The sequence below is a fragment of the Lactuca serriola genome, chromosome 4, assembly GCF_051521515.1.
Source record: "Lactuca serriola cultivar US96UC23 chromosome 4, Lser_US96UC23_V15, whole genome shotgun sequence".
Taxonomy (NCBI): domain Eukaryota; kingdom Viridiplantae; phylum Streptophyta; class Magnoliopsida; order Asterales; family Asteraceae; genus Lactuca; species Lactuca serriola.
This window is the reverse complement of record NC_136411.1, coordinates 125106600-125129996: the sequence shown is the minus strand read 5'-3', so window position 1 is coordinate 125129996 and position 23397 is coordinate 125106600. Positions and strand designations below refer to the sequence as shown.

At 33.8% G+C, this 23397-nt stretch overlaps 1 protein-coding gene across 1 annotated transcript; it reads right to left on the bottom strand.

The window, feature by feature from the left end:
• Window positions 1-502: 502 nt before the first annotated feature.
• LOC145098785 (uncharacterized) lies at window positions 503-1285 on the bottom strand. Its single transcript, XM_079036391.1, has one exon. The coding sequence runs from the start codon at window positions 1283-1285 to the stop codon at window positions 503-505; it is 783 nt and encodes a 260-aa protein (XP_078892517.1).
• Between the last annotated feature and the right edge of the window lie 22112 nt (window positions 1286-23397).

The window sequence follows — 23397 nt, the reverse complement described above, 5'->3', positions numbered from 1 at the left end:
CTAACTCTATCTTATATTCATGCTAAGGAAAAAAGATAATCGGACCCATGGAGCTCATCTCAAATTTAGTTTCCATCAAATTTTGGAACTCAACAGTTAAGCTGGGGTTAGTTGATCCAAAAATGATGTCATCAACGTAAATTTGGACGATCATCAAGTGGTCACCATCTTTCTTGCGAACGAAGGTTGGGTCGACCGATCCTTGTTTACATTTAGCATGTTTTAAAAAGCGAGTAAGAGTTTTGTATCAAGCTCTTGGAGCTTGCTTTAGGCCATAGACTAATTTGTCCAGAATGTAACAGTGGTTCAGATATTTTTCGTTTATGAACTCTGGTGGTTGTTCCATAAACACTGTTTCTTCTAGTTCCCCATTTAGAAATGCACACTTGACATCCATCTGATATACTTCAAATCTCTTGTGTGTTGCGTATGCCAGAGAGATACGAATGGATTCTAACCTTGCAACCGGTGTGAAGGTTTCTTCATAGTCAATGCCTTACTCCTAATAATATCCCTTAACTACAAGTCGCGCCTTGTTTCTTATCACGTTTCCTTCTTTATCCAGCTTGTTGCGAAATACCCATTTTAGACCAACTACAGATGCATCCTTTGGAGTGGGAGTAGGTCTCCAAACCTTGTTTCGTTCGAATTCATTGAGCCCCTCCTGCATTGCTTGCACCCAATCAAAATGATCAAGAGCAATTTGAACGTTATTGGGGTCAATTTTGGAGATAAACAAGTTGCACATGCAATATTCCAGTTTAGAGAACAATGGAGTTCGCTTCGCCTTTTGTTGTGCTTTTGTAAGAACTCCTGAAAACGAATCACCTATTACTTGAGTTTTTAGATGATCTGTGGGCCATTTAGCCAATGGAGAGTAATTAGGATCATATGTTGGATCCAATTCAGCATTCACTTCTTCAAACTCTGATTGCATATCCAAATCATCATTTGCATTTTCATTCTCCCCCTCGAATGATGTATGTATATCTTCTTCTGGATTCGGATTCTCCCCCTGGAAAGGTGGTTCTAAGATGACATCAAGGTTTTCGTTCTCCCCCTGAACAGGTGTATGAGGTGAGGAGGTTGAAGCGAAACCCACCCCGTGCGGTGTAGCATTCGCACCTGTTGATTGAGATGGAACTTCAGGGTCTTTCGAAGTGGGGTGCTCGTGTTCCATATCTTTCGCAGCATCGTCAATGATTTTCTTCAATTCGTCTTCCTTGTTGTCCGTTGCTTTGGATTCTGAGGAGATTGCCTTTTCTCGCTCATCGAATAAGTTCATGAACTCCTCGTAGAGATTGGAGAGTGAAATGGTAGTGGGATTTGGTTTTGGAAAGATCTCCTGTGATGGACTGTCATTCTTCTGAAGCTTCTTCAAGTATTTATCGTCGAAAGTTACATAGTAGGTTTCTTCTATCCTTTTAGACTTTTTTTAGATCCCTATATGCTTTAGAAGTCAAAGAATACCCCAAGAAAATACCTTCGTCAGCCTTCACATCGAATTTGTTCTTTTTCTCCTTTGAGTTGAAGACAAAGCACCTGAAACCAAAGACATGGAAAAAATTGAAATTAGGTTTTCGATTATTTATGGTCTGATATGGAGTGACAAAGAATCGATTATTATTGCAAATAATTATTGAAATTTATAGAGAAAATTAACAACCAATATTTTTTTAACGAATATAACTCAATCGTTTTCTCTTTCAATTAAAAAAACTATACCCAATGATTTTGTGAAAAACTTGATTGAGTTATGACATTTTCTTCTTTTATCTTTTATCCTATTAGTTTCATTTAGAATTTAGTATAGTTGATTAAATGGTCACGACTTTTAATGTTTCATGTTTTTAGACACAGTAAAGAAAAAGAACATAAATTTAATCGATTTAGTAAGTTACATAATTAAGGAAGAATAGTAAAAGAGATATCATGATTAGTTTGAATATAAATTGATGAAAACTACTGTTTGGAAGGTTCTATATATAAGCTTAGGTACATGACAGTCACATATTCCGTAAGCCCTATATATATATATATATATATATATATATATATATATATATATATATAATTGAAAATAAATAAAGTATCTAAAGAACAAAATTAAAGTTAAAAATCATGTTGTGTAATTTTTTGCAAAATATAGGGACCAAATTTGAACTCTAAACTCAAATTTATGACTGCTTTAAAAAAAAGATAATAGAGTTAAGACAAAACTACAAAAATGGTATCTGTGGTTTACCAAAAGTCACAATCTTAGTCGCTGTTATTTTTTTGTACTGGTTCATATGGTTTGCAAAAGTTGCATGAATGACCATCTTTACTAACTCCGTCAATATTCGAACCATTAGCCATATCACGTGCCTTCCATGTGGGGGGTATTTTGGCTTTTTCAAGTATAGCAGAGACGCATTCATAATATTTGGTAAACCATAGGGACCATTGTTGTAGTTTGTTTTAAAAGACAACAATATGGTATAAAAAACTAGGGAGGGCTCGAACTAATGACCTCCACCCTACTTTAATGAACAACAAAGCTGAGCTAAAGGCTTATTTTGTTTGTTATTTCCTAAAACTAATTTATATAATAATAAAATCGATAAAACATACAAAATAAACAAATTAAAGAAACATATTTTACATATATTTTTTTAATAAAACAAACTCTATTTTATGTATTATAAAAAAATAAGGTTTTACAAACAATTTATATGTATTTTTATGTATTTATATTACGTAAAATGTTTTTTTATGTCTTTAAAAAATACGTTTTCGTATAATATGTTATTACATTGTATTGGAAAACAAAATTAGATGAATAGGTTTTTGTTTTGGCCTAATCGGTTTTCTAAAAACCGTTTTTTGGTTAAAAGAAAACATAACAATTATGTTATTATATGTATTTAAACAATTTATACATTTTTTATGCCGTGTTAATTGTTATTATTTCAAAGAGATATATCATTATTTCTTTCCATCTTCATTTTAACTATATGATTTAGAACTAACAGTTAAGTTGAAATACGTATTTTAAATAAGACATATAACCGAATAGGATTTTTATATTTTTCTTAAATGTATGTAACTGAAAGAAACCGATTTTTAGGAAATCGATTGGGAAAAAACAAAAGCTTATTCGGACGATTTTGCCTTCCAATACAACGTAATAACATATTATACGAAAAAGTATTTTTTTTAAATACAAAAAAACATATTTTATGTAAAATAAATACATATAAATTGTTTGTAAAAACTTTTTTTCTGTAAAAATACCTAAAATTCATTTTGTTTTATTTAAAAAAAATTATATAAAATAATGTTTTTTGTAACTTATTTATTGTTTATATTTTATCGATTTTATTATTATATAAATGAGTTTTAGGAGGAAAAAACCAAGCGACACTTCCGCTTAACTCGTTAAGACATTATATAATATACTAATTTTGAACTCCTTAGGTAACAATACCTTGATCTCATTGGCTGAAATTTTTTTTCTGTCTTTTTTATTTATTTATTTATTAAATATGTTTTGTTTTTGTTTTTTTTACTGTTGGCATTACTACGTGTAATTTCTTCTCAAAACCCATCCTATGTGTTATCTCTTTAGAAAATCCACCACCCATTTATCTAGATGCTTCCCACCACCTCTCCAATTCCCACCGCTTCTCCAAAACCCTTCGTCTCTCTCTAAACTGATCGACAATCTCTTCTATCATTGATGCAATCAGCTCTGCAATCAGATATCTCTCTACCATCCTGGTGGTGTTTTTTATTCTCCTGTGACACAAACAACGTGTCTTCCATCTGCTTCACTGCCACTGTACCTAATGACTTCGCTCCAGGTCTGTCCCGTTCTTCAAAAGTACCACCGCTATCAAAAGAAAACCTCTAAACTCATCTCCGACCCACCGACATAAGATTAGCGATGCTTCGCTTTAAGAATGGTGTAAAGTGAGATGCTACTTCGGGTTCCTGTGTGTCTGCTTTCTTCTCTATTCGGTTTTCAATCGAGTCGAAACCAAAAAAAGCTCTATTATCTTCTATTTCATTTGGCAACACCTCAATCTCCCATGAACATGCTTCACCTCTTTCTATTCCTAATTGACCATACAAGAATTGCGATTTTATTTCTCAAATTTTTTACTTGACGCATATGCTGATGATCTTTCAGGTCAAAGGTACTGTGGGAATAGAGAGATAGTAGTGAAGGAGGGGAGAGTCGTGTGTATGTGGTAGGCCAACACATAATCATCAAAGGTGAAGCTCAAAGAAATAGGAAAAACGATTTTTTCACTTTCGATTTCATTTATTTGATTGGATTTGAATTTCATTTTTTCTTATTTAAAATTTAGCTCTAATAAGTATGTATTGTCCTGCCTCTCTAATCTTATTCAGTTGTTTTATTTGTTATACTTTTCATTTTTTTGTCCCTTTTTTTAGTTTTTTTTTTTATCTTAGTTTAATTATAAGTTTTGACTTATATAATCACCTCAACTGCAGGTATAGGTTCTTACAGTTCATGTTAAAAATAGATCTTTGAATAAAAATTTATTAATATATGGTATGCTTATATAATCACCTCAATTCCATTATTTGTCGATTTGTAATTTGCGATCCTAATGGTGGAATGTGAAAAGTTTCAATTGATTTGTTCAAATGAATGGATTTTGATGCCTGGCTTCTTCAATTACACAGGCTGAACTCATGCACTCTGTTTCAATCTCCTTTGGAAGTTTTGAACATGAATCATTACCTTGGGAAAGAAGACTTGGGCACTACCAATGAAGAAAGGTAATATTTCGCTTATTATCTCATATCTTACATTTGTTTTGGCTGTTATTAAAAACTACACTGCAATTTTATGGATACATCATCATCGGGTCAAGCTTGACCATATTTTAAGTTTAATGTTGCTGATGGAAGACAAAAGACAATGAAGCTCTTAGCCTCTTACTATTCTCCATATAGTTCTTTGTTTCGCTATTTCAAAAATAATTTATTTATTTACTTCATATTCCCTCCTTCATGTATTAGGTTTTCATTACATTCGTATTCTTCTAGAAAAGGACTTACATCTTATCTCAAATGTTCATTGTACTTCAATTCAATTTGAATTTCACACTTCTTGCTCAATGATCACAAGCAACTCCAAATGAAATTATCCTATCCATTTCCCCTTTATCAATATTTCATTAAGAAACACTAAAATATGTATTTATTTATTGTACTTTACATTATGCTCAGGTGTTGCCTTTTTGGAGGATGAAATCACAAAGATCTTTTCCAAGAAAGTTGTAGACCATTATAGTGTAAGGACAAACCATACATTTTAAGAGTGAGAAGCAAGTCCCATTATTTTTTTAAAGAAACTCAATAACTGGGTGTGTAAAACTGTAAATGAAGCATTACATTGATGAATGTAGTATATATATTCTCATTATATTCTTTGCAAAATATAGATTAAAAGTGTTCTAATTCAGCTATACCGCACCCATTACAATGGTGATGAATATCTCATCCAACCAAGATGATGAAAAGGTCCAATCTTAGGGTCACAATGAAAATAGATGTCAGACTATATCATACTAGCTTATGTAGAGGCTCTTCACAAGTTTTTTTTTTGTGTTTATATATAATAGATCATTTATTTTATTTAGGATTTTAGGATATTGTTCTTTCTATTAAAGATTATGTGGAGGCTAAACTTTTTTTTTATGGTTTTGTAGGGTATAATGATCTTGCTAAACCAAATCCCCCTCTACACAAGTGACATTTTAGATCTGGGCTTGATTGCCATATATGGATCATTGGATTGATATATGCATATCTTGATCCTAATGTAAGCTTTTCAAAGTTGGGATAAATTAAAAAAATAGCAATATACTCTCATTTATTTGTTTATTATAGCAACTTACTTTCATTTCTCTCTATTACAACGTTACACTTTTATTTTTTCTTATTAAGACACTATACGTTGGAAACCCCACCCAATCATAACGTTGTATTTTTCATTAGTTTTCTTATTAGGACATTCTACTTCAAACACCTACCCAATGTTAGGTACAAATAAAATTAAGATGCTTTAATTATCTTGAACAAACTCACAAAAAATCTCATTTGAGCTGTTTTGTTGCAGCATTTTCTAAACAGAGAATTTTTTCAGGATAAAAAGCTTTATAAAAAATAAAATTAAGCCTCCAAGAGAATAAAAGTTTATCTATTTATCTATATTCTTTGTTCCTTTCCTTTTGGTAAAATAACACTCATACTATAAACATTTTATATGTACTATTCTACCAGGGTTAATGATCATTTCAATAAACAATGATTTGAAATGAGTCAATAGTATAACCATGTCTCCAAGGATATAGATGTCAAAGAGCAAGATTGCACCAACAGAAAGTGTCACCAAAAGTTTAGATTATATGCATAGATGAAAATGAGGGTCTATTTTTTATGTGGAATTCAAGTTTGTATTTAGTTGAAAAAGAAATAGTTTTGTGTCTATTTTCCTTTGTATTTTTTGTTTATTTATTTGTGTTATTGCTTTGTTATTTTGAACTTAGACAGGTTTTTAAGGTGGATCCAACCCCGCAGAGTGGCGCTCTTCCCTATTTGGGCATTAAAGGAGAGGCGAGCTTATGAGTTCAAGTCGTCCCCTCCTTTATTCATGTCATATTCTTCGCTTTTTAAAACAAACTACAAAATAGTTAAAAAGAACAAAATACCCTCATGTGATCTTACAATAAAATTTGATAATAGTAAATCGGGAAAGCATGAAAATTTGGAGAAACCACAATTTAGAGTTCTAAACATAGGACTTTTGGAATCAAATGAGAGGTTTTGGTGGCATTTTAGGAGCTCCGGTTCATTAAAAGCTTTCTAATAGTAAATTGCATGCCGCCAAATTCATTACGGTTTAAAACGGGGGCAGTACACATGCAATATAACTAGAGGCCACATTATTACTTGAATGATTGTTAGTTAGAGATAAAAAAGGATAACCATCTAATAACCACATAGAAAAATCCATGTAGTTCTAGTGAACCAAAAATTCAATCTATAATATGCACATTAAAGTTTACAAGTTCATTATAGATACATGAAATATGAAAGTGTTTAACTTAAATTTGTGGAAAGCAAATGAATGTGTCATCTCTGGCAGCCATTGGTGGTTTCCAAAATTCATGCAGTTCATGTAAGTTCTCATGTTGGTAAAATAATTAATGTCCAAGGGATGAGGCAAACAATAGAAAGATTTGACAAAACATTAATGTATAACTAAAACTATCAACATTGAATTGAAGTATGCCACATGCAACAACCATACAATACAAAAAAGTTATGTGATATATATATATATATATATATATATATATATATATATATATATATATATATATATATATATATCACATAACTTTTGTAGTCTTCATGCTGACAGGTGGATTTGAGAAAATGCTTCAATTCAATGTTAATATATATATATATATATATATATATATATATATATATATATATATATATATATATATATATATATAAGAACAAGTTCTTCATCTAAAAAAAATCATGTTATGATCTTATCTCAAAACAAAGCTTATTTATGTTAGACAATGTATAGGACTATATCCCAAGGAGTGTTAAATAGCAAATTAAACCGCCATAGATGTGTCCCGTTCATGCATTTTAGAAATTGTCACAGAAAATGTTCCTACAGAAATAAGCACCTTATTAAAGCATTTAAGGAATCACTTGGAGTATTACATGTAGATGTGATAGACTAGTAAGAAGTATACATACATGGTAATATGAGAATCTAAGTAGGCGTGATCAATTATAATCTATCAAATTAAAAAGAAAAATATTTGTTATATGTGTATAGTCAAGAAAGCTAATGGGTGATAAACCATACTTTACATCAACATTAAAACTAAATACATCTACCAGCTCTATTCCATGGATGAACTATAATCCTAAAAAATTTGGTGGGCTATGAATTAACTCCTTAAGTTACCTCATTTTACACTAAAAATGAGGAATTTATCATCATTTTATCTATCACCAACTCTTGGGTTCAAATTCTCACCATAGTCCCATAGAGATATACAAGGTATATGGTATTCGAAAGCTTAAACCGGGTTAGGATTTTAGTTCATCCATGGAATAGAGTTGGTAGATGTATATAGTTTTAATGTTGATGTAAAGTATGGTCTGTCACCCGTTAACTTTCTTGGCTATACACATGTAACAAATATTTTCTTTTTAATTTGATGGATTATAATCGATCAGACCTACCTAGATTCTCATATTACCATGTATGTATACTTCTTAGTAGTCTATCACATCTACATGTAATACTCCAAGTGTTTGCTTAAATGCTTGAATAAGATGCTTGTTTCTGTAGGAACACTTTCTATGACAATTTCTAAAATGCATGAATGGGATACATCTATGGCGGCTTAATTTGCTATTTAAAACTCCTTGGGATACAATCCTATACATTCGAAAGCTTAAACCAGGGGAGGGGGTGGCCTCCCCTTGCCCCTAATAGGGTCTGCCACAAGTTTAAAGGTTACATATGTTTTAAGTTGGGCTTCTTTTAGATCTGTTCGTCTTGTTTTCATTTGTCCATAAAGGCTAGGAATGAAGCAAAACCAAAACTAAAAAAACAACAAAGACTAAAACCGAACCCAAACCAATGGTTATGAGTTTAGATTTCTCAGAACTATAAAATTTGATTTAGGTTCGGTTTGAACATTAAAACCCGACTCACTAAAGCATAACTAGCTGATAGTTTAAAAACTGAACAAAAACTAACGAGTTTAAACTCTAAAACTCATCAACTAGTTTAAACTTTTAATATTTCTTAGTTTTTTAAACTATTTTTCTATTAATCTTTCTATGTTTATTTAAACTTGTTAACTTTTAATCTTTATTAGTTTATTTAAATGATTTTACTATTTTTGTTTGGTATTAATTTTGGCTGAATTTGTTTTATTTTATTTACAATTGATGGAAAATGGGTTCAAACCGAAAAACCGACCCACAAAACCCAAAATTGAACCCATCTAAAAATGAGACTCATCAATCCGGGTACGGTTTTACCCTAAAACAACCCAAACCAACCGATGTTCAATACTAATAAATGCTCATCCACGTCTTCTATATGCTCCACATCATTCACCTAACTTTAGAAGAACTCAATCTTGAGTTCTTAAGATATACAACTACCTATTGCGAGAAGGTTTTGGATATGGACATAGAGGTAGGCGGATCTATAACGTAGGCGTTATCAATAATCATTCATAACATTTTGTATGGACTATAATTTCATTGACTCAGCTTACTATATGCCTCTACTAGAAATCTCCCATGGCAAAGGCAAACCATCAACTCCTATCCTACTTCATAAATCTTAGGGAGCCTATGTTTATCAATCGTTGCCTTGTACTTTGTGTTAGATTGGGTGATATTCTCTCTCAATTTTGCATGAGTCTTATATATGTATTCAACAAGTTTGTTGGTTATGTTTCATGTTTCCCAGGTAACTCGACCAAATCCATTACCTGCCTTGGAGGGGTTTCTAAACTACATCAAATGGGGAAACCTCAATCAAAGTGTAAATTATGATTTCATAAGTGAATTGATTGGGCCAAGGTCGTATCCTACAATTTGACTTCTGACGACATAAGCACTAAATGACATCCAAGTATGTGGTTATCAACTTCAGTTGCCTATTAGACTGTGGATAAGTTATGCTACTAAAGTTGACTTCTCTACCAAAATATTGCCAAAGAGTCAACCAAATACTGTCTCAGTCAGAGTTTATGGATTAGGGCACACCATACAAACAAAAAACCTCATGAAAGAAAATATTGGTTAATTTTTGGCATCAAAAGTCTTTTTGTAAGGTATAAAGTTAGTAATCTTTGAAAAAATCGGTATACAACCTTACACACTGAATCCACCCCTCTTTGGGTCATAGGAAGGTTGTAACGCCCGCAACTTCAGGCTATTCATTTAAGGTATAATATGTAGTAATTATTATAACTTGGACCCTCGAGTAAGATAATCGTTAGTCGTGCATGTTGAAGATTACATATTACAAGTCTTGCAGTAGATATATTGATAAACAAATTTGTGCATATAGAGAACATCTAAATCTGACTTCGTAAGAGGAAGTTAAGATTTTTCTAATATTTCAGCATAATTTTGTTAGCACATAAATCGAATTTTATATTGGTTGATTGTTAGTCGAAACAATCTAAACGAGAATTGAAGACCTCGTTAATAGGAATCCGTCAGTATAAAGATAGTCGAGAACGGATGTCAGATGAGAGAGTTATGAATTTTTAACGGACTTTAATAGTCTAAGCATGTGAAAAATACTCCATCCGTCCCAAAATTATTGTCGACAAACAAAAAACACACAGATTAAGGAAGCATTAATTACCACTAATTTTATACAATAAATGACAGTTTTGTCCTTACTTTGCATTTAATGTTCCATTGAATACTTAGTTGGTTAAGTAATAATGAGGTGGTATTTTGGTAAAAATGTTATTTATTTTTAGAAGTGGAATATTATTTTGGGACAAACCAAAAAGGAGAGATGGATTATAATTTTTGACGGAGGGAGTATAAATTTAAAAATAAAGTGAGATTTAGCCGACGGAGTCTAAATTAAAATTGTAGATCTCGTCGATAGCTACGAGTGGATATAAAGGACGTCAAAAATAAAGCTCGTATGAAGGAGATACGAAGTTTTGACAAGTTGGAAATATGTGAAAAGCGTGCGGGCGTGCCCATGTTCTAGAAGCATGATATGGCCCCAATAGACGAATGACATGTGTGACAAGGCCAAATGAGCGACATCGACCACCATGCATTGCGCACCTAGAAGGGACATGCAGAGCACACTCCATGTCTTATAAATAGATGTGCTTTCCCAACCATTTTTGCACACAACCTTTCATTTCCTTTTTCTCTGAATCAGTTTTTCTCTCTTAGGAGCTAGTTTTCTAAGCTTTTGGAGTGTTAGTAGCAAGGCACTGGGGTACCTGAGAGCCCAACATGTGGAAGCTCTCAATTCGGGATTCTGCCGGTGTAATTTTTGAATTTTCGCTAGAAAATCTCTGTAGTTAAGTTACACTCATATAGCTTTCATCGTAACTTATATTTATGTTCATCGCCGTTATTATGAACTTATAAATAAGATTTATTAGTAATTCCAAGTCATTATCCTGATTACGAGAATGAGGTCTAGGTTGGATTTAGTGATGTGTTTAAAGTGGGATTTACAAACAATATACTTTGTATACCAAACGGACCCTACCTCCGATATGATCCTACCTCCGATATGATCCTACCTGGTTGTTCCTTACTTGATAGATCTTGATGTAGATGTTAAGATTAGTGAGGAATCTAGATTATCATTAGTCGCCAAGAATATAAAACTAAAACTTAGTGATATGAACCTAAGTCACATCAAAGGAAAAGTTAAGTGCTGAAGCGAAGCGCTGCGCAATTTTCCATTCATGCACTTTAACAAGTGAGTACATAGCTACTTTCATCTTACACATAGATATGAAGTATTTAGCTAATTGAATGATATATGTGATTATGTACAAAGATGTTATGTGTTAGATGAAATATTATAAAGATAAATTTTATATGAGTTATGTCGTATATGTATTTCCATGAATATAATACACTGGCTAATGAGGATTAATAAGATATTAGAATGATAAGATGCCAGAGTATGATGAAAGTTGAGATGCTAAAGCATGATGAGAGATGAAACTGATAAGATTCTATAGTACGATGAATGATGAAAATGACAATAGGATGTCACGACTTTAATAGTACTAGTGTATTAACAATGTATAAATGGTATTAGTGTATTAACGATGTAGACTTGATACCAGTGTACTAACGATGTAAAAATGGTACTAGTGTACTAACAATATAGAAATGTTAATGTTTCTTGTATCTGTTATGGCATCCCAAGTTTTAATAATCAATGAAACATTTTTCTACGGAAATACTTTTTATGGGACAAAATTCTGCATTTATAAACAAACTCTGTTTTAAAATAAGCATAAATAAAATGTCTTTTTTGACCGTGAAAATGAGTATGTCACAAAGGCCCAAAACAATCTCCATAGAAATGTCTTCCCACTGACAAAATGGAACAAGCATAACATGTAAAGGCCTGTGTTTTGATCATTTACTTTACTTTCCTGGCACACTATACATCTTTGGACAAAACTACCTACATCTTGTTTTAGTTGTTGCCAAAAGTACTTTTTTATATTGCAGAAAGTTGTCTTATCTATGCCAAGATGTCCTCTTAAACAACATGTGTGTATTTGATTACTTTCTCTCTGAGAGAAATCCTTGGAAGGCACAAGCGATTTCCTTTGAATAGGTACCCCCTTGAGTATAAGTAATTATACTTGATGTTGTTTCATGTCTCTCTCCTCCGATGTTATTTTGAAATCATCGTTAGTTTCATGTAGTTCCTTTAATGATTCAAATCCGATCACTTTATTATTGGTAGTAACTAGAATGGTTGTTCTCCTATTAAGTGCATCAACTACTAGATTGGAAGCTTTAGACTTGTTTATGATCATAAAGTTAAATCTCTCTAGGAAGCTCACCCACCTTGAGTGTATTTGTTCAAATGTTTTTGGGTATGAAAGTAACTCTAGGCCTTGTAATTAGAACAAATCACAAATTCCTACTATATTAGATAATGCTCCCAACATCTTAAATTTAGACCAATAAATAAAGCTCTTTGTCAACAAAAATATTCCTTTAATATCCTAAGCTAGCCAATATTCTTAATTACAAACGTACCATGCAGTTGATAGCCTTCTAGTTGCACATATCACCTTGTATCATAACATTGTCAACGCTTTGCAATATCTGGTTTTCACTCACCCCAATTTGAAATATGGCGTGCAACAAATTTGTTTATTTATGCATGATCTCTAAGAAACCCATTTTAATGTCTCAAAACACATTTGATGATACATTTTAAGCACTCTTGATCACAATCTTCGACTTTATGTCTCATCAACTACTAGACTTATCGCCTACTAAGACGAACAAGTGGGGCTAGTGTCCCATGACTTAATGGTCCACATATGGACATTGTGTTTTTATGGGTACAAACGTATTATCATGGGTATCCAAATTCCAACATATATTTATCGCTCTAGTATTAAAGCTAAGCATATTGAGATAGATATTTTTTAAACATGAATAAGTATCATTGGGTCATGTTGATGTCTATATGTCCCTACACTTTATAATATGTCATCATCTTCATTAGGGGACTCCCTCCTTGGTTTATATTTCGGGGAGTCGGGGTGGTGTTAATTTGTATTATGTAAATGTAATTTGATATTGTTTATAGCTTACTCAGGTCCCTTCTTGGTCTATATTTCGGTCCTAATGTGTTTCCATGGTTATTCACATGTAATTATTTGATTGTGAGAGTATAATAAGATCGATGACATAAGGGAAAAATACCTTCTTTCAACCTCTACATTCCCTTTTGATCCAAATGAACCAATGACCAATGCAGGTGTACAATGTGGCTTGTGTGAACAATATTTCTTACCATATCCAAATGATAGTCATTTGGTGACTCTCTTTCTGATCGATCATCACCCATCATCCGGATAAAACATCATAGCCTGATGATAATCCATGATATTCTTGTCGATGATTATCATCCAGCGTTTAATCATCCAGCGTTCACATTACTTGACATAACCATAGCATGATGATAATCCATCATAATTTACTTTAGAATAGTTATTATGTCTATAATATATTAAAATAAAAAAATGAAAGCTATTTATAATATATCAAAAAAAAAAATTAAGATAAAGAGTGAAGATATCGACCCATATCTTCTTTTGTATTTGGATTTCTTTACTGTTCAATATTCCCTTTACAAATTTGGACAAGAAGATAAAAAAATGAAAGAAGGAATCAAATCAAGTAAGCAGCAATCTGATTATAAAAGCGAAAAAGCGTCGACCAACAACATGAGACCTTCGCAGGTTATTTCCCACTCTCACCCTTCATCTACCAAATCCATATCCACATTATCATAAAAAATAAAATACAAGTCTTTTGTTACTAATTTATATTATGAAAAATTAGATTGAACGGATTAATAAAATTAAAATGTGGATTTGATTATGTTGGATTGACTGCAAACACTGTTTTGTCAAAAAAAAAAATTAAATGATTAATATATTAAATATGATTATAAAAACTATGTTATTACATAATAAATCTACAGTTTAGATAAAAAGGATTATAGTGATACATTTCACACGACTTTCATATGTGCTATTTTTTGGACTCTTGTTTTTTAACCAATCTATTTAAACCTTTTTACTTGTCAGAAATAACATACTTTTAATAACTTGATAATATAGATTTAATTGATGAAAATTAATTTAAAAAAAAAAAATCAAATGGCAAGCAAAAAAAGGTGTGTGGCCACTTCATACTGTCGTTAGTCGGATTAGAAGACACACAAACCAACATAGTCTTTTTTTTTGGATCTTTTATGTTTCTCTTCCAACATTGTTATTGGTTGTTGAATTAAAATGAATTCGATTATGCTATATGATATGATGTATATATATTTTTTAAAAGATCCGAAACCGACACCTTTTGTTCCATTCTCTTGGAGTCTTGGTTAACATGAAGAATAATTGTAACTTATCTAACACAAAACAAATTAACCTATTAACATTGAAATCCATTTAATGCTAGGTAGGTTATACGAATGATTTTTTTTTAACGGTAAATCTAAACTATTATTTAATTTCATATTTATTTATGATGAGACTTGAACCTTCGACCTAAAAAAAAACACCATTTGATACCGGCTAGAAACAAGAATTAGACCAAAAACATGAAATTCTTATAATCATAAATTCATATATTGTTAAGCTATTATTGGTTTCCAACATATCATTTATTTTTATTTTATTTTTTAAGGAGGGAAAAGGTTGTGAGTTAAATTTCTTTAGTTCTACAAACTTTTGTGATAATCATCAACTTTGTGAGATATAACTTGATTTGAGTGATTAAACCCTTATAGAGTAAACTCAAATCAAGTAAATTTCGTTAATCGAAAATCAAATAAGATGGATATAAAAATTGTTACTTCAATCATAGAATGTTACACACAAAAAAAGTGTGGTTTATATGCGTTTTTTTTAGTGGGAGAGTGAGTCCAAAAATATCAAAGTTGGAAGAATATTCTTCCATCATGCATGGTGTGCTCCAACCCAAAAGGAAACCCTCACTCATTTGTTTATATAATTTAGAATTGTTTAGATAATTTAAAAGTTTTAGGTTAAATTTCTTGTCCAAACTAATGTATTATCATGTTTTTTCTTTCTGAAAGACATCTATTTCTTTATCTCTAGATTAAAAATAAGAACACTTTTGAAAAATGTTTCCCCTCTAAATTTTATTATTTCTAATTACTCATGTACTATAAAAATTCAACGTTGATATATTTTATAGTAGATTAATTATCTATTATACAATACTTTAGTTTGATTATATACATTTTATAGTAAATTAAATATCTCCCATCATCGATCTTTACCTATAGTATTTTTTGTTTTGTCTTATTATTTTTTTACAAATATTTTAAAATAAAATAAACTCTCGTTGAGGGTCGGGGGTACCAACTCTCATAGGCATGTGTAGACCTTACATGAGTATTCCCTCTCGTAGGCTTGAGAGTTGGGGGTTTCACGACGGGACATGCTGCATTAAAAGTTGTTACTGTTGGAATAGTGTCTAAGGCTGCAACTATATTAGGCAAGTATTTGACCCGATTGTGCATGGTCCTTTTGGGTTGCCTTCACCATAGCAACTTGACAGGATGATTTATTATGAGAGAATAGATATTATTAATATATTATGAGAATAATATAAGGAATAATAATATTGTTATTTGATTAATATAAGTCATAGATTAATTAGTATTAATTTGGTGACTTAAAGAGATTAATTAAATAAGAGGGTATAAACTGTCAATTGTTTGATAGTTGTACTTTCGACTGTAAATCCTTAAGGGATAAGGGTTGGACGATTTCTAGGGCTTGGGATAAGCCAGAAATCGTCCAAGGCATTATCATGGAAATGATTTGGATTGCTTTAAGGAAAGATTATCCAACTAGGGTTTAAGGGTGAAACCCTAGGAGCCTTACAAGTATAAATAGACCCCTAGGGCAAGGGAAATCGGCATCTCTTCAAAAGAAAAGAAACCCTGGCCGATTTCTTCCTTAACCTCTCTCTCAAATCATCCTCCTTGTTAGTTGGTGTTTGTAAAGTCATTAGAGGAGTGACAATTATGACTCTAGAGCTCCAAGACAACAAGATCAAACAAGAGATTCAAAGGTAAACTTCTAGATCTGATTTTGTATTTTTCTTTTACCTAATTAGTCATTACAAGTCTTGGATTCAAAGCATGTTTAATTAGAGAAACCTAGATCCAAGCATTAGGGTTTGCATGTGCACATAGGAATGTTCATATGGCCAAAACCCATCAGTGGTATCAGAGCCTAGATTGGTTTCTATTAAATTGTTGCTTGTTAGTTTGAATCTTACTTGCAAAATTCGAAATTTGTGTTTCTGAGTCATGGACTCGGCGAGTCCAGTTGGGCACTCGGCGAGTCCGAGAGTTAGGAAGGGCCAAATTCGGGATTTTTTGATATTTATCTTATGGAAACTTGCCTTTATCATATTAGATCAACCCTAATCCGATTTTTTGATATATATGACTATAATCTTGATCTAATTAAAGATATTTATCAATTAATAAAATATTTAATTTCCTTATGTGATAATTAATTAATTATTTTGATTAAATTGGTAAATTATTATGCAAGAAATCTTAAATAAATCAAATATGGATAATTATGGAATTAATTGTTAATTAAGATTATTTGTTATTTGATCCTCCATGTTTTAAATGTTTAAAACTTGTCCTCAAGTTTTGAAATTTATGTTTTGTGATTAAAAGTTTTAATTTAGAAAATTTAAATTTCAAACCCTAGAATTTTACAAGTTTAAAATACAACCCTATACTAATATAATATTACAAGATTAACATATATATATATATATATATATATATATATATATATATATATATATATATATATATAACTAAAATGCTAGTCTTACCGTTAGTAGGCCTCATTCACGAAGTCGATCTATAAAGTTGCGGCCTATAAAATGGCGCTTAATGGGTGTACACTCACACCCACCGCTTGCTTGATCGGTGGAGGTTCGTTAGCCGAACGGGTAGGATAGGGCAACCTCATCCTCTCATTAAAAGTATAATATGAAATACAAAGTAACTACACATTTTTTTAAAAAATTTCCCAATCTTAGTTACTTTAGGAAAAGTGAATTGATGCAATCCCATGAAATTACACTTTGCACCCTTGCTAAGAAGTTAGTGGAGCATGTGTGGTTTACCGACACACTAATTGGTTCTAAGCAAAGGTGGAAAAGGGTGATTCATTGTTTATCATAGTTCGATGGAGCGTGTGTAGTTTACTGGCACATCGAATAGGTGATCGTTACAATGAAGGCACCATGTGAATTTGCATGGTAATTCACACCCGCTTTGTGATCCTCGATATCCCAGTCACAAACAAGAGGGGCATATCGAGATTTAAACATGCCATTGAAATGTTTCAATGAATCTCATCTAAACCTAGGAATTCTCAAATTCATTTAGAACTTAAAGTTAGGTTTTCATGGTGGAGAATTAGTGAATCGTCATTCACTTACCTTCAAATTGTTTGCATGTTAGATTACGGCATCCCTTTTCTAATATGTAAATATTGTTGTTGGATCCTAGCCCTAATTTTTCTTATTGGGTGATAATTAGGGATTCATATTATAATCTATCTTTGTCCTTTCTATTTGTAGATGTCGAACGCGAACAACGCTGCTGCTAGTTCTTTCACATTGATGAGCCTTTGTCAAAAGGTCACTTTCGATGGGACGAACTTTAGCGAATGGATAAGATACACTCGCACAATTGCTCGCTATGAGGACAAGGAGTATGTCCTCGATGAGAAGCTCGAGAAAATCAACCCTGAAATCGCTACTCCGGCTGAAATAACCACTTTTGAAATTCACGAGCGTGATGCAACGAAGGTTCATTGCATCATGATAGCCACTATGAACTCCGAATTCCAAAAGTCCTATAAGGATATGTACCCGTACGAGATGCATCAAGACTTATTGGAGAGATACCACCAACACACGAGACAAGAGTGTTATGAGATTGTCACTAACATGATTTCCGCTAAGATGGGTCATGGAGAGTCTCTTACCGTGCACCTGCAAAAGATGCAAAGGTATGTCGACCGTCTTCGCAAGTTGAATGTTGACTTTGGGGAAGACTTGGCGATCGACATGGTGCTTCACTCTTTGCCTCCAAGCTACAATCAATATTGGATGACCTACCACATGAACAAAGCGGAGGTCACCCTAAGCAAACTCCAAGGTCTCTTGAGGGTCGCTGAGAGCAACTTCAAGGACAAGTCTGTTGCACCAACTCCAAATCCACCTGCTGCTCCTGTTTTGGCTATTGGACAAGGAAAGGGAAAGAAGAGGAAGGCTTCATCTAAGAACTATCGCAAGGTTAAAGCTCGAGATGGTGCCTCTTCTAGTGGGATCAAAATTGATCCTGCTAAGCCCTGACCTAACCCAAAGGAGGCAGAGTGCCACCACTGCCACAAGATAGGACATTGGAAGAGAAGCTGCCTAGAGTACCTGCAAGCCATCAAGGAAGGAAAGATCAAGCTGTCTTTCGTAGGTATATACACAATTAAATCTAACGATTCATCTCATGCTATTTCCTGGGTTCTTGATAGCGGTTGTGGTTACCACATTTGTTCTAATGTGCAGGGACTAAGAAGAAATAGGGATGTGGAGCATGGAAGGATTAATCTAATCATGGGGAACAGAAGATCGTCTCCTGTGACCAAGATTGGAGTGTATTCTTTAGTGCTTAGGAATGGTTTAAGTTTAGATTTGAACAATTGTTTCTATTCACCAGAAATGGCTAAAAACGTCATTTCATTTCATGGTTTGTTTAGACAAGGTTTTAGATTTTCTTTTAATAATGAGAATGGTTCTATTTTGGCTTATCTAAATGGTGTCTTTTATTTTGAAGCAATACCGTGTAATGGAATTTATGAAATTGTTATGATTGTTGATAACTTAGGAAATGATGTTTTGAACATGGATTCTTCCAATAGTATGGATAAAACATCCTTGTGGCATTGTCGTCTTGGACATGTCAACAAGAAACGCATAGCCCAACTCCAAAAGGATGGAGTGTTGGATTCATTCGACCTTAGGGAAGATGATACATGCGAGTCTTGTTTGCTTGGAAAGATGACTAAGTCACCCTTCGCTGGTTCTTGCGAAAGGGGTGAGGGTCTATTGGACCTAATACATACCGATGTATGTGGACCATTTAGATCAACCACGAAGGATTGGAACCGCTTCTACGTGACTTTTACCGATGACTATAGTACATATGGGTATATCTATTTAATCAAGCAAAAGTCAGAAACTTTTGAAAAGTTCAAAGAGTTCAAGAATAAAGTGGAGAATCAATTGGGCAGGAAAATCAAGATGCTTCGATCCGATCGAGGAGGAGAGTACCTAAGTCTTGAATTCCACGATTATCTCAAGGAGTGTGGAATAGTTTCACAATTGACGCCACCTAGGACACCACAATTGAATGGTGTGGCAGAAAGGCGTAATCGAACCTTATTGGATATGGTTCGCTTTATGATGAGTCGTGCTTCACTATCAATCTCTTTTTGGGGGTATCCCTTAGAGACTGCCGCCCATATCCTTAACTGAGTCCCTACTAAGAAGGTTGCCAAAACACCTCACAAGATGTGGACAGGGAAAGCTCCCTCGTTAGCACATATCAAGGTTTGGGGTTGCGAGGCTTTCGTAAGACGAGATACTCACGACAAGCTCGAACCTCGTAGTGAGCGATGTATTTTCATCAGCTACCCGTAGAAATCCTTTTGATATCTCTTCTATAGACCGAAGGACAATGTTGTCTTCGTTGCGAGGAGAGGAGTTTTCCGAGAGTGAGAACTCATAAGCCAAGGAGACAGTGGGAGGCAAATCGAGCTTGAAGAAATTCAAGAATCGATAGATGAAGGAACCTTTACCGCTGGCACTCAACCCAAGGAGAAAACTCCGGTCGAACCGATTGACGAGTCCTTACCTCTTAGACGTTTCGAAAGAGTTAGAGTTCAACCCCAGTTTTATGGTTTTCATATTACTACCGAAGGGGACACGTATATTAGTGATGGTACACTAATAAACCTTGATGAACCTAATAGCTATAAGGAAGCCATGGCAGGCCCGAAGTCTGCGAAATGGAAAGAGGGAATGGATAACGAGATCCAAGCCATGTATGATAACCAAGTTTGGAATTTGGTTGATAATGTACCCGGACGTAAGACCGTTGGGTGCAAATGGATCTTCAAGAAGAAGACCGACGTGGATGGAAACGTACACACATATAAAGCGCGATTGGTTGCGAAGGGCTTTACTCAAACTCCCAGAGTTGACTATGATGAGACCTTCTCACCAGTTGCGAAGATAAAATCTATTAGAGTGATGCTAGCTATTGGCGCATTTCATGATTATGAGATTTGGCAAATGGATGTCAAGACCGCTTTCCTTAACGGAAAGTTGGCTAAGGATGTTTACATGGCTCAGCCAGAGGGGTTTGTGGATCCGAAGCATCCGAATAGAGTGTGTAAGCTTAAGAAGTCCATTTGTGGACTGAAGCAAGCGTCTTGCAGATGGAATCTTTGCTTCGATGAGAAAGTCAAAGAGTTTGGATTTGTACGTAGCGAAGATGAATCGTGTGTATATGTCAAAGCCAGTGGGAGTATAGTTAGCTTTCTCGTTTTGTATGTCGATGACATATTACTCATAGGAAACGACATCCCGACTCTGCAGAAGGTTAAGTCCTGGCTCGGGAAGTGCTTCGCTATGAAGGACCTCGGAGAGGCTTCCTATATTTTGGGAATAAGGATAGTAAGAGAGAGAAGTAACAGACTAATAGGACTTAGTAAGAACACTTACTTAGAGAAGGTACTAAAACGTTTTAGTATGGAAAACTCAAAGAAGGGAGAATTACCGATACAAAGTAATGCCAAGTTGAGTAAGACTCAAAGTCTGAGTACCAAAGCTGAAATAGCATAAATGAGCCGAGTACCATACGCCTCCGCAGTTGGCTCAATCATGTACGCTATGACTTGTACTCGCCCTGATGTAGCCTTTGCTTTGAGCATGGTTAATAGATATCAAGGGAACCCTGGCAGAGCCCATTGGATTGCGGTGAAGAATATCCTTAAGTATCTTCGGAGGACGAAGGAATGGTTCTTAGTCCTCAGAGGGAGTGATGACTTGAAGGTGCGAGGGTATAGTGACGCCAGCTTTCAGACCGACAGGGACAACTACCATTCGCAGTCGGGCTGGGTCTTTACCCTGAATGGAGGAGCAGTGACTTGGAAAATTTCCAAGCAGGAAACTGTAGCTGATTCAACGTGCGAATCAGAGTACATTGCAGCGAGCGAAGCGTCGAAGGAGGCAATATGGTTGAAGAACTTCATTGGAGATCTTGGAGTTGTACCCGCCATAAAGGAGCCCATAGAGATTTTCTGTGATAATGAAGGAGCGGTTGCCTTGACCAAGGAACCAAGGGATCATGGTAGATCTCGACACATCGACAGAAAATATCATTTTGTTAGACATCGTGTAGAAGAAGGACAACTCGTAGTGAAGAGGATATCATCAGAAGATAACCCAGCAGATCCGCTTACGAAGGGACTGAGTAGGGTTAAGCTCTTTCAGCATGCTAGGAGCATTTGGCTGAAGGATGATATTAGCATAGATTAGATAGTATTAGAAACGTGTAATAGATAAATGTAATTAACATTTGATAATTAAATAAAGGAGTTTTATTTATGAGTAATGTTACTGTCTTATGTTAATTGTTTAACTATTGTTTCATTTTGCATGTTTTGACTTCCAAAATAATTGAGTTTATTAAGAATAATCGAATTATTCAAATTGTCCACAATCGTTCATATGTTGGAAGTAGATATGAATGAAGATTGTCGTGAATTGGTGCGTAGATTGTCTAAATGGTATTAGACATAGCAAAAGATTGTTGCGACGTTCATGAGTGCTTATGAACTAGTTTTGAGCATTGGAACAAACCCGTGCTTGCTGGAATCACCTTATGGAATATGATATAAAAGGGTGATCGCAAGACGATAATATCATATAGTCTTAAAACCTAGATATATGGTATTTTATTTGTTAATTGATTGTACATTGATAATGCGAAAACGCATTGGTAACTCGATGTTATAAAACGCATTGTTGTGTATAGTTAATTAATCAATAAGTAAATGCATATAAGTCGAAGTTTATCTGTAACTTTTATCCTAAGAAGGTAAACGATATCTCGGCCGCTCGATGATTTCATTTGACTTATGTGTCGGGCGCGGTCAGAACTGAATTGATGTGTTCGATTAAGTTCTATGTCGAATAAATCAGAGATCGAGAAACCTAAATGCTTGACTAGTCATTCCATAGAATTGTCAGCATGATATCTAATAGAGGACTATACGATCCCTTATCTAAAGGACAAGATTGATTAGATCAGAGTTTGACAGCGTCTTTGAGAGCTACAATTACGAATCGGATTGTACTTGTGCATATAGTTACTAGACTTATCCAAGTGGGAGACTGTTGGAATAGTGTCTAAGGCTGCAACTATATTAGGCAAGTATTTGACCCGATTGTGCATGGTCCTTTTGGGTTGCCTTCACCATAGTAACTTGATACGATGATTTATTATGAGAGAATAGATACTATTAATATATTATGAGAATAATATAAGGAATAATAATATTGTTATTTGATTAATATAAGTCATAGATTAATTAGTATTAATTTGGTGACTTAAAGAGATTAATTAAATAAGAGGGTATAAACTGTCAATTGTTTGATAGTTGTACTTTGGGATGTAAATCCTTAAGGGATAAGGGTTGGACAATTTCTAGGGCTTGGGATAAGCCACAAATCGTCCAAGGCATTATCATGGAAAGGATTTGGATTGCTTTAAGGAAAAATTATCCAACTAGGGTTTAAGGGTGAAACCCGAGGAGCCTTACAAGTATAAATAGACCCCTAGGGCAAGGGAAATCGGCATCTCTTCAAAAGAAAAGAAACCCTGGCCGATTTCTTCCCTAACCTCTC

Coding starts and splice junctions, on each gene's coding strand:
- LOC145098785 (XM_079036391.1), bottom strand. CDS start 1,285: ATGAACTTATTCGATGAGCGAGAAAAGGCAATCTCCTCAGAATCCAAA.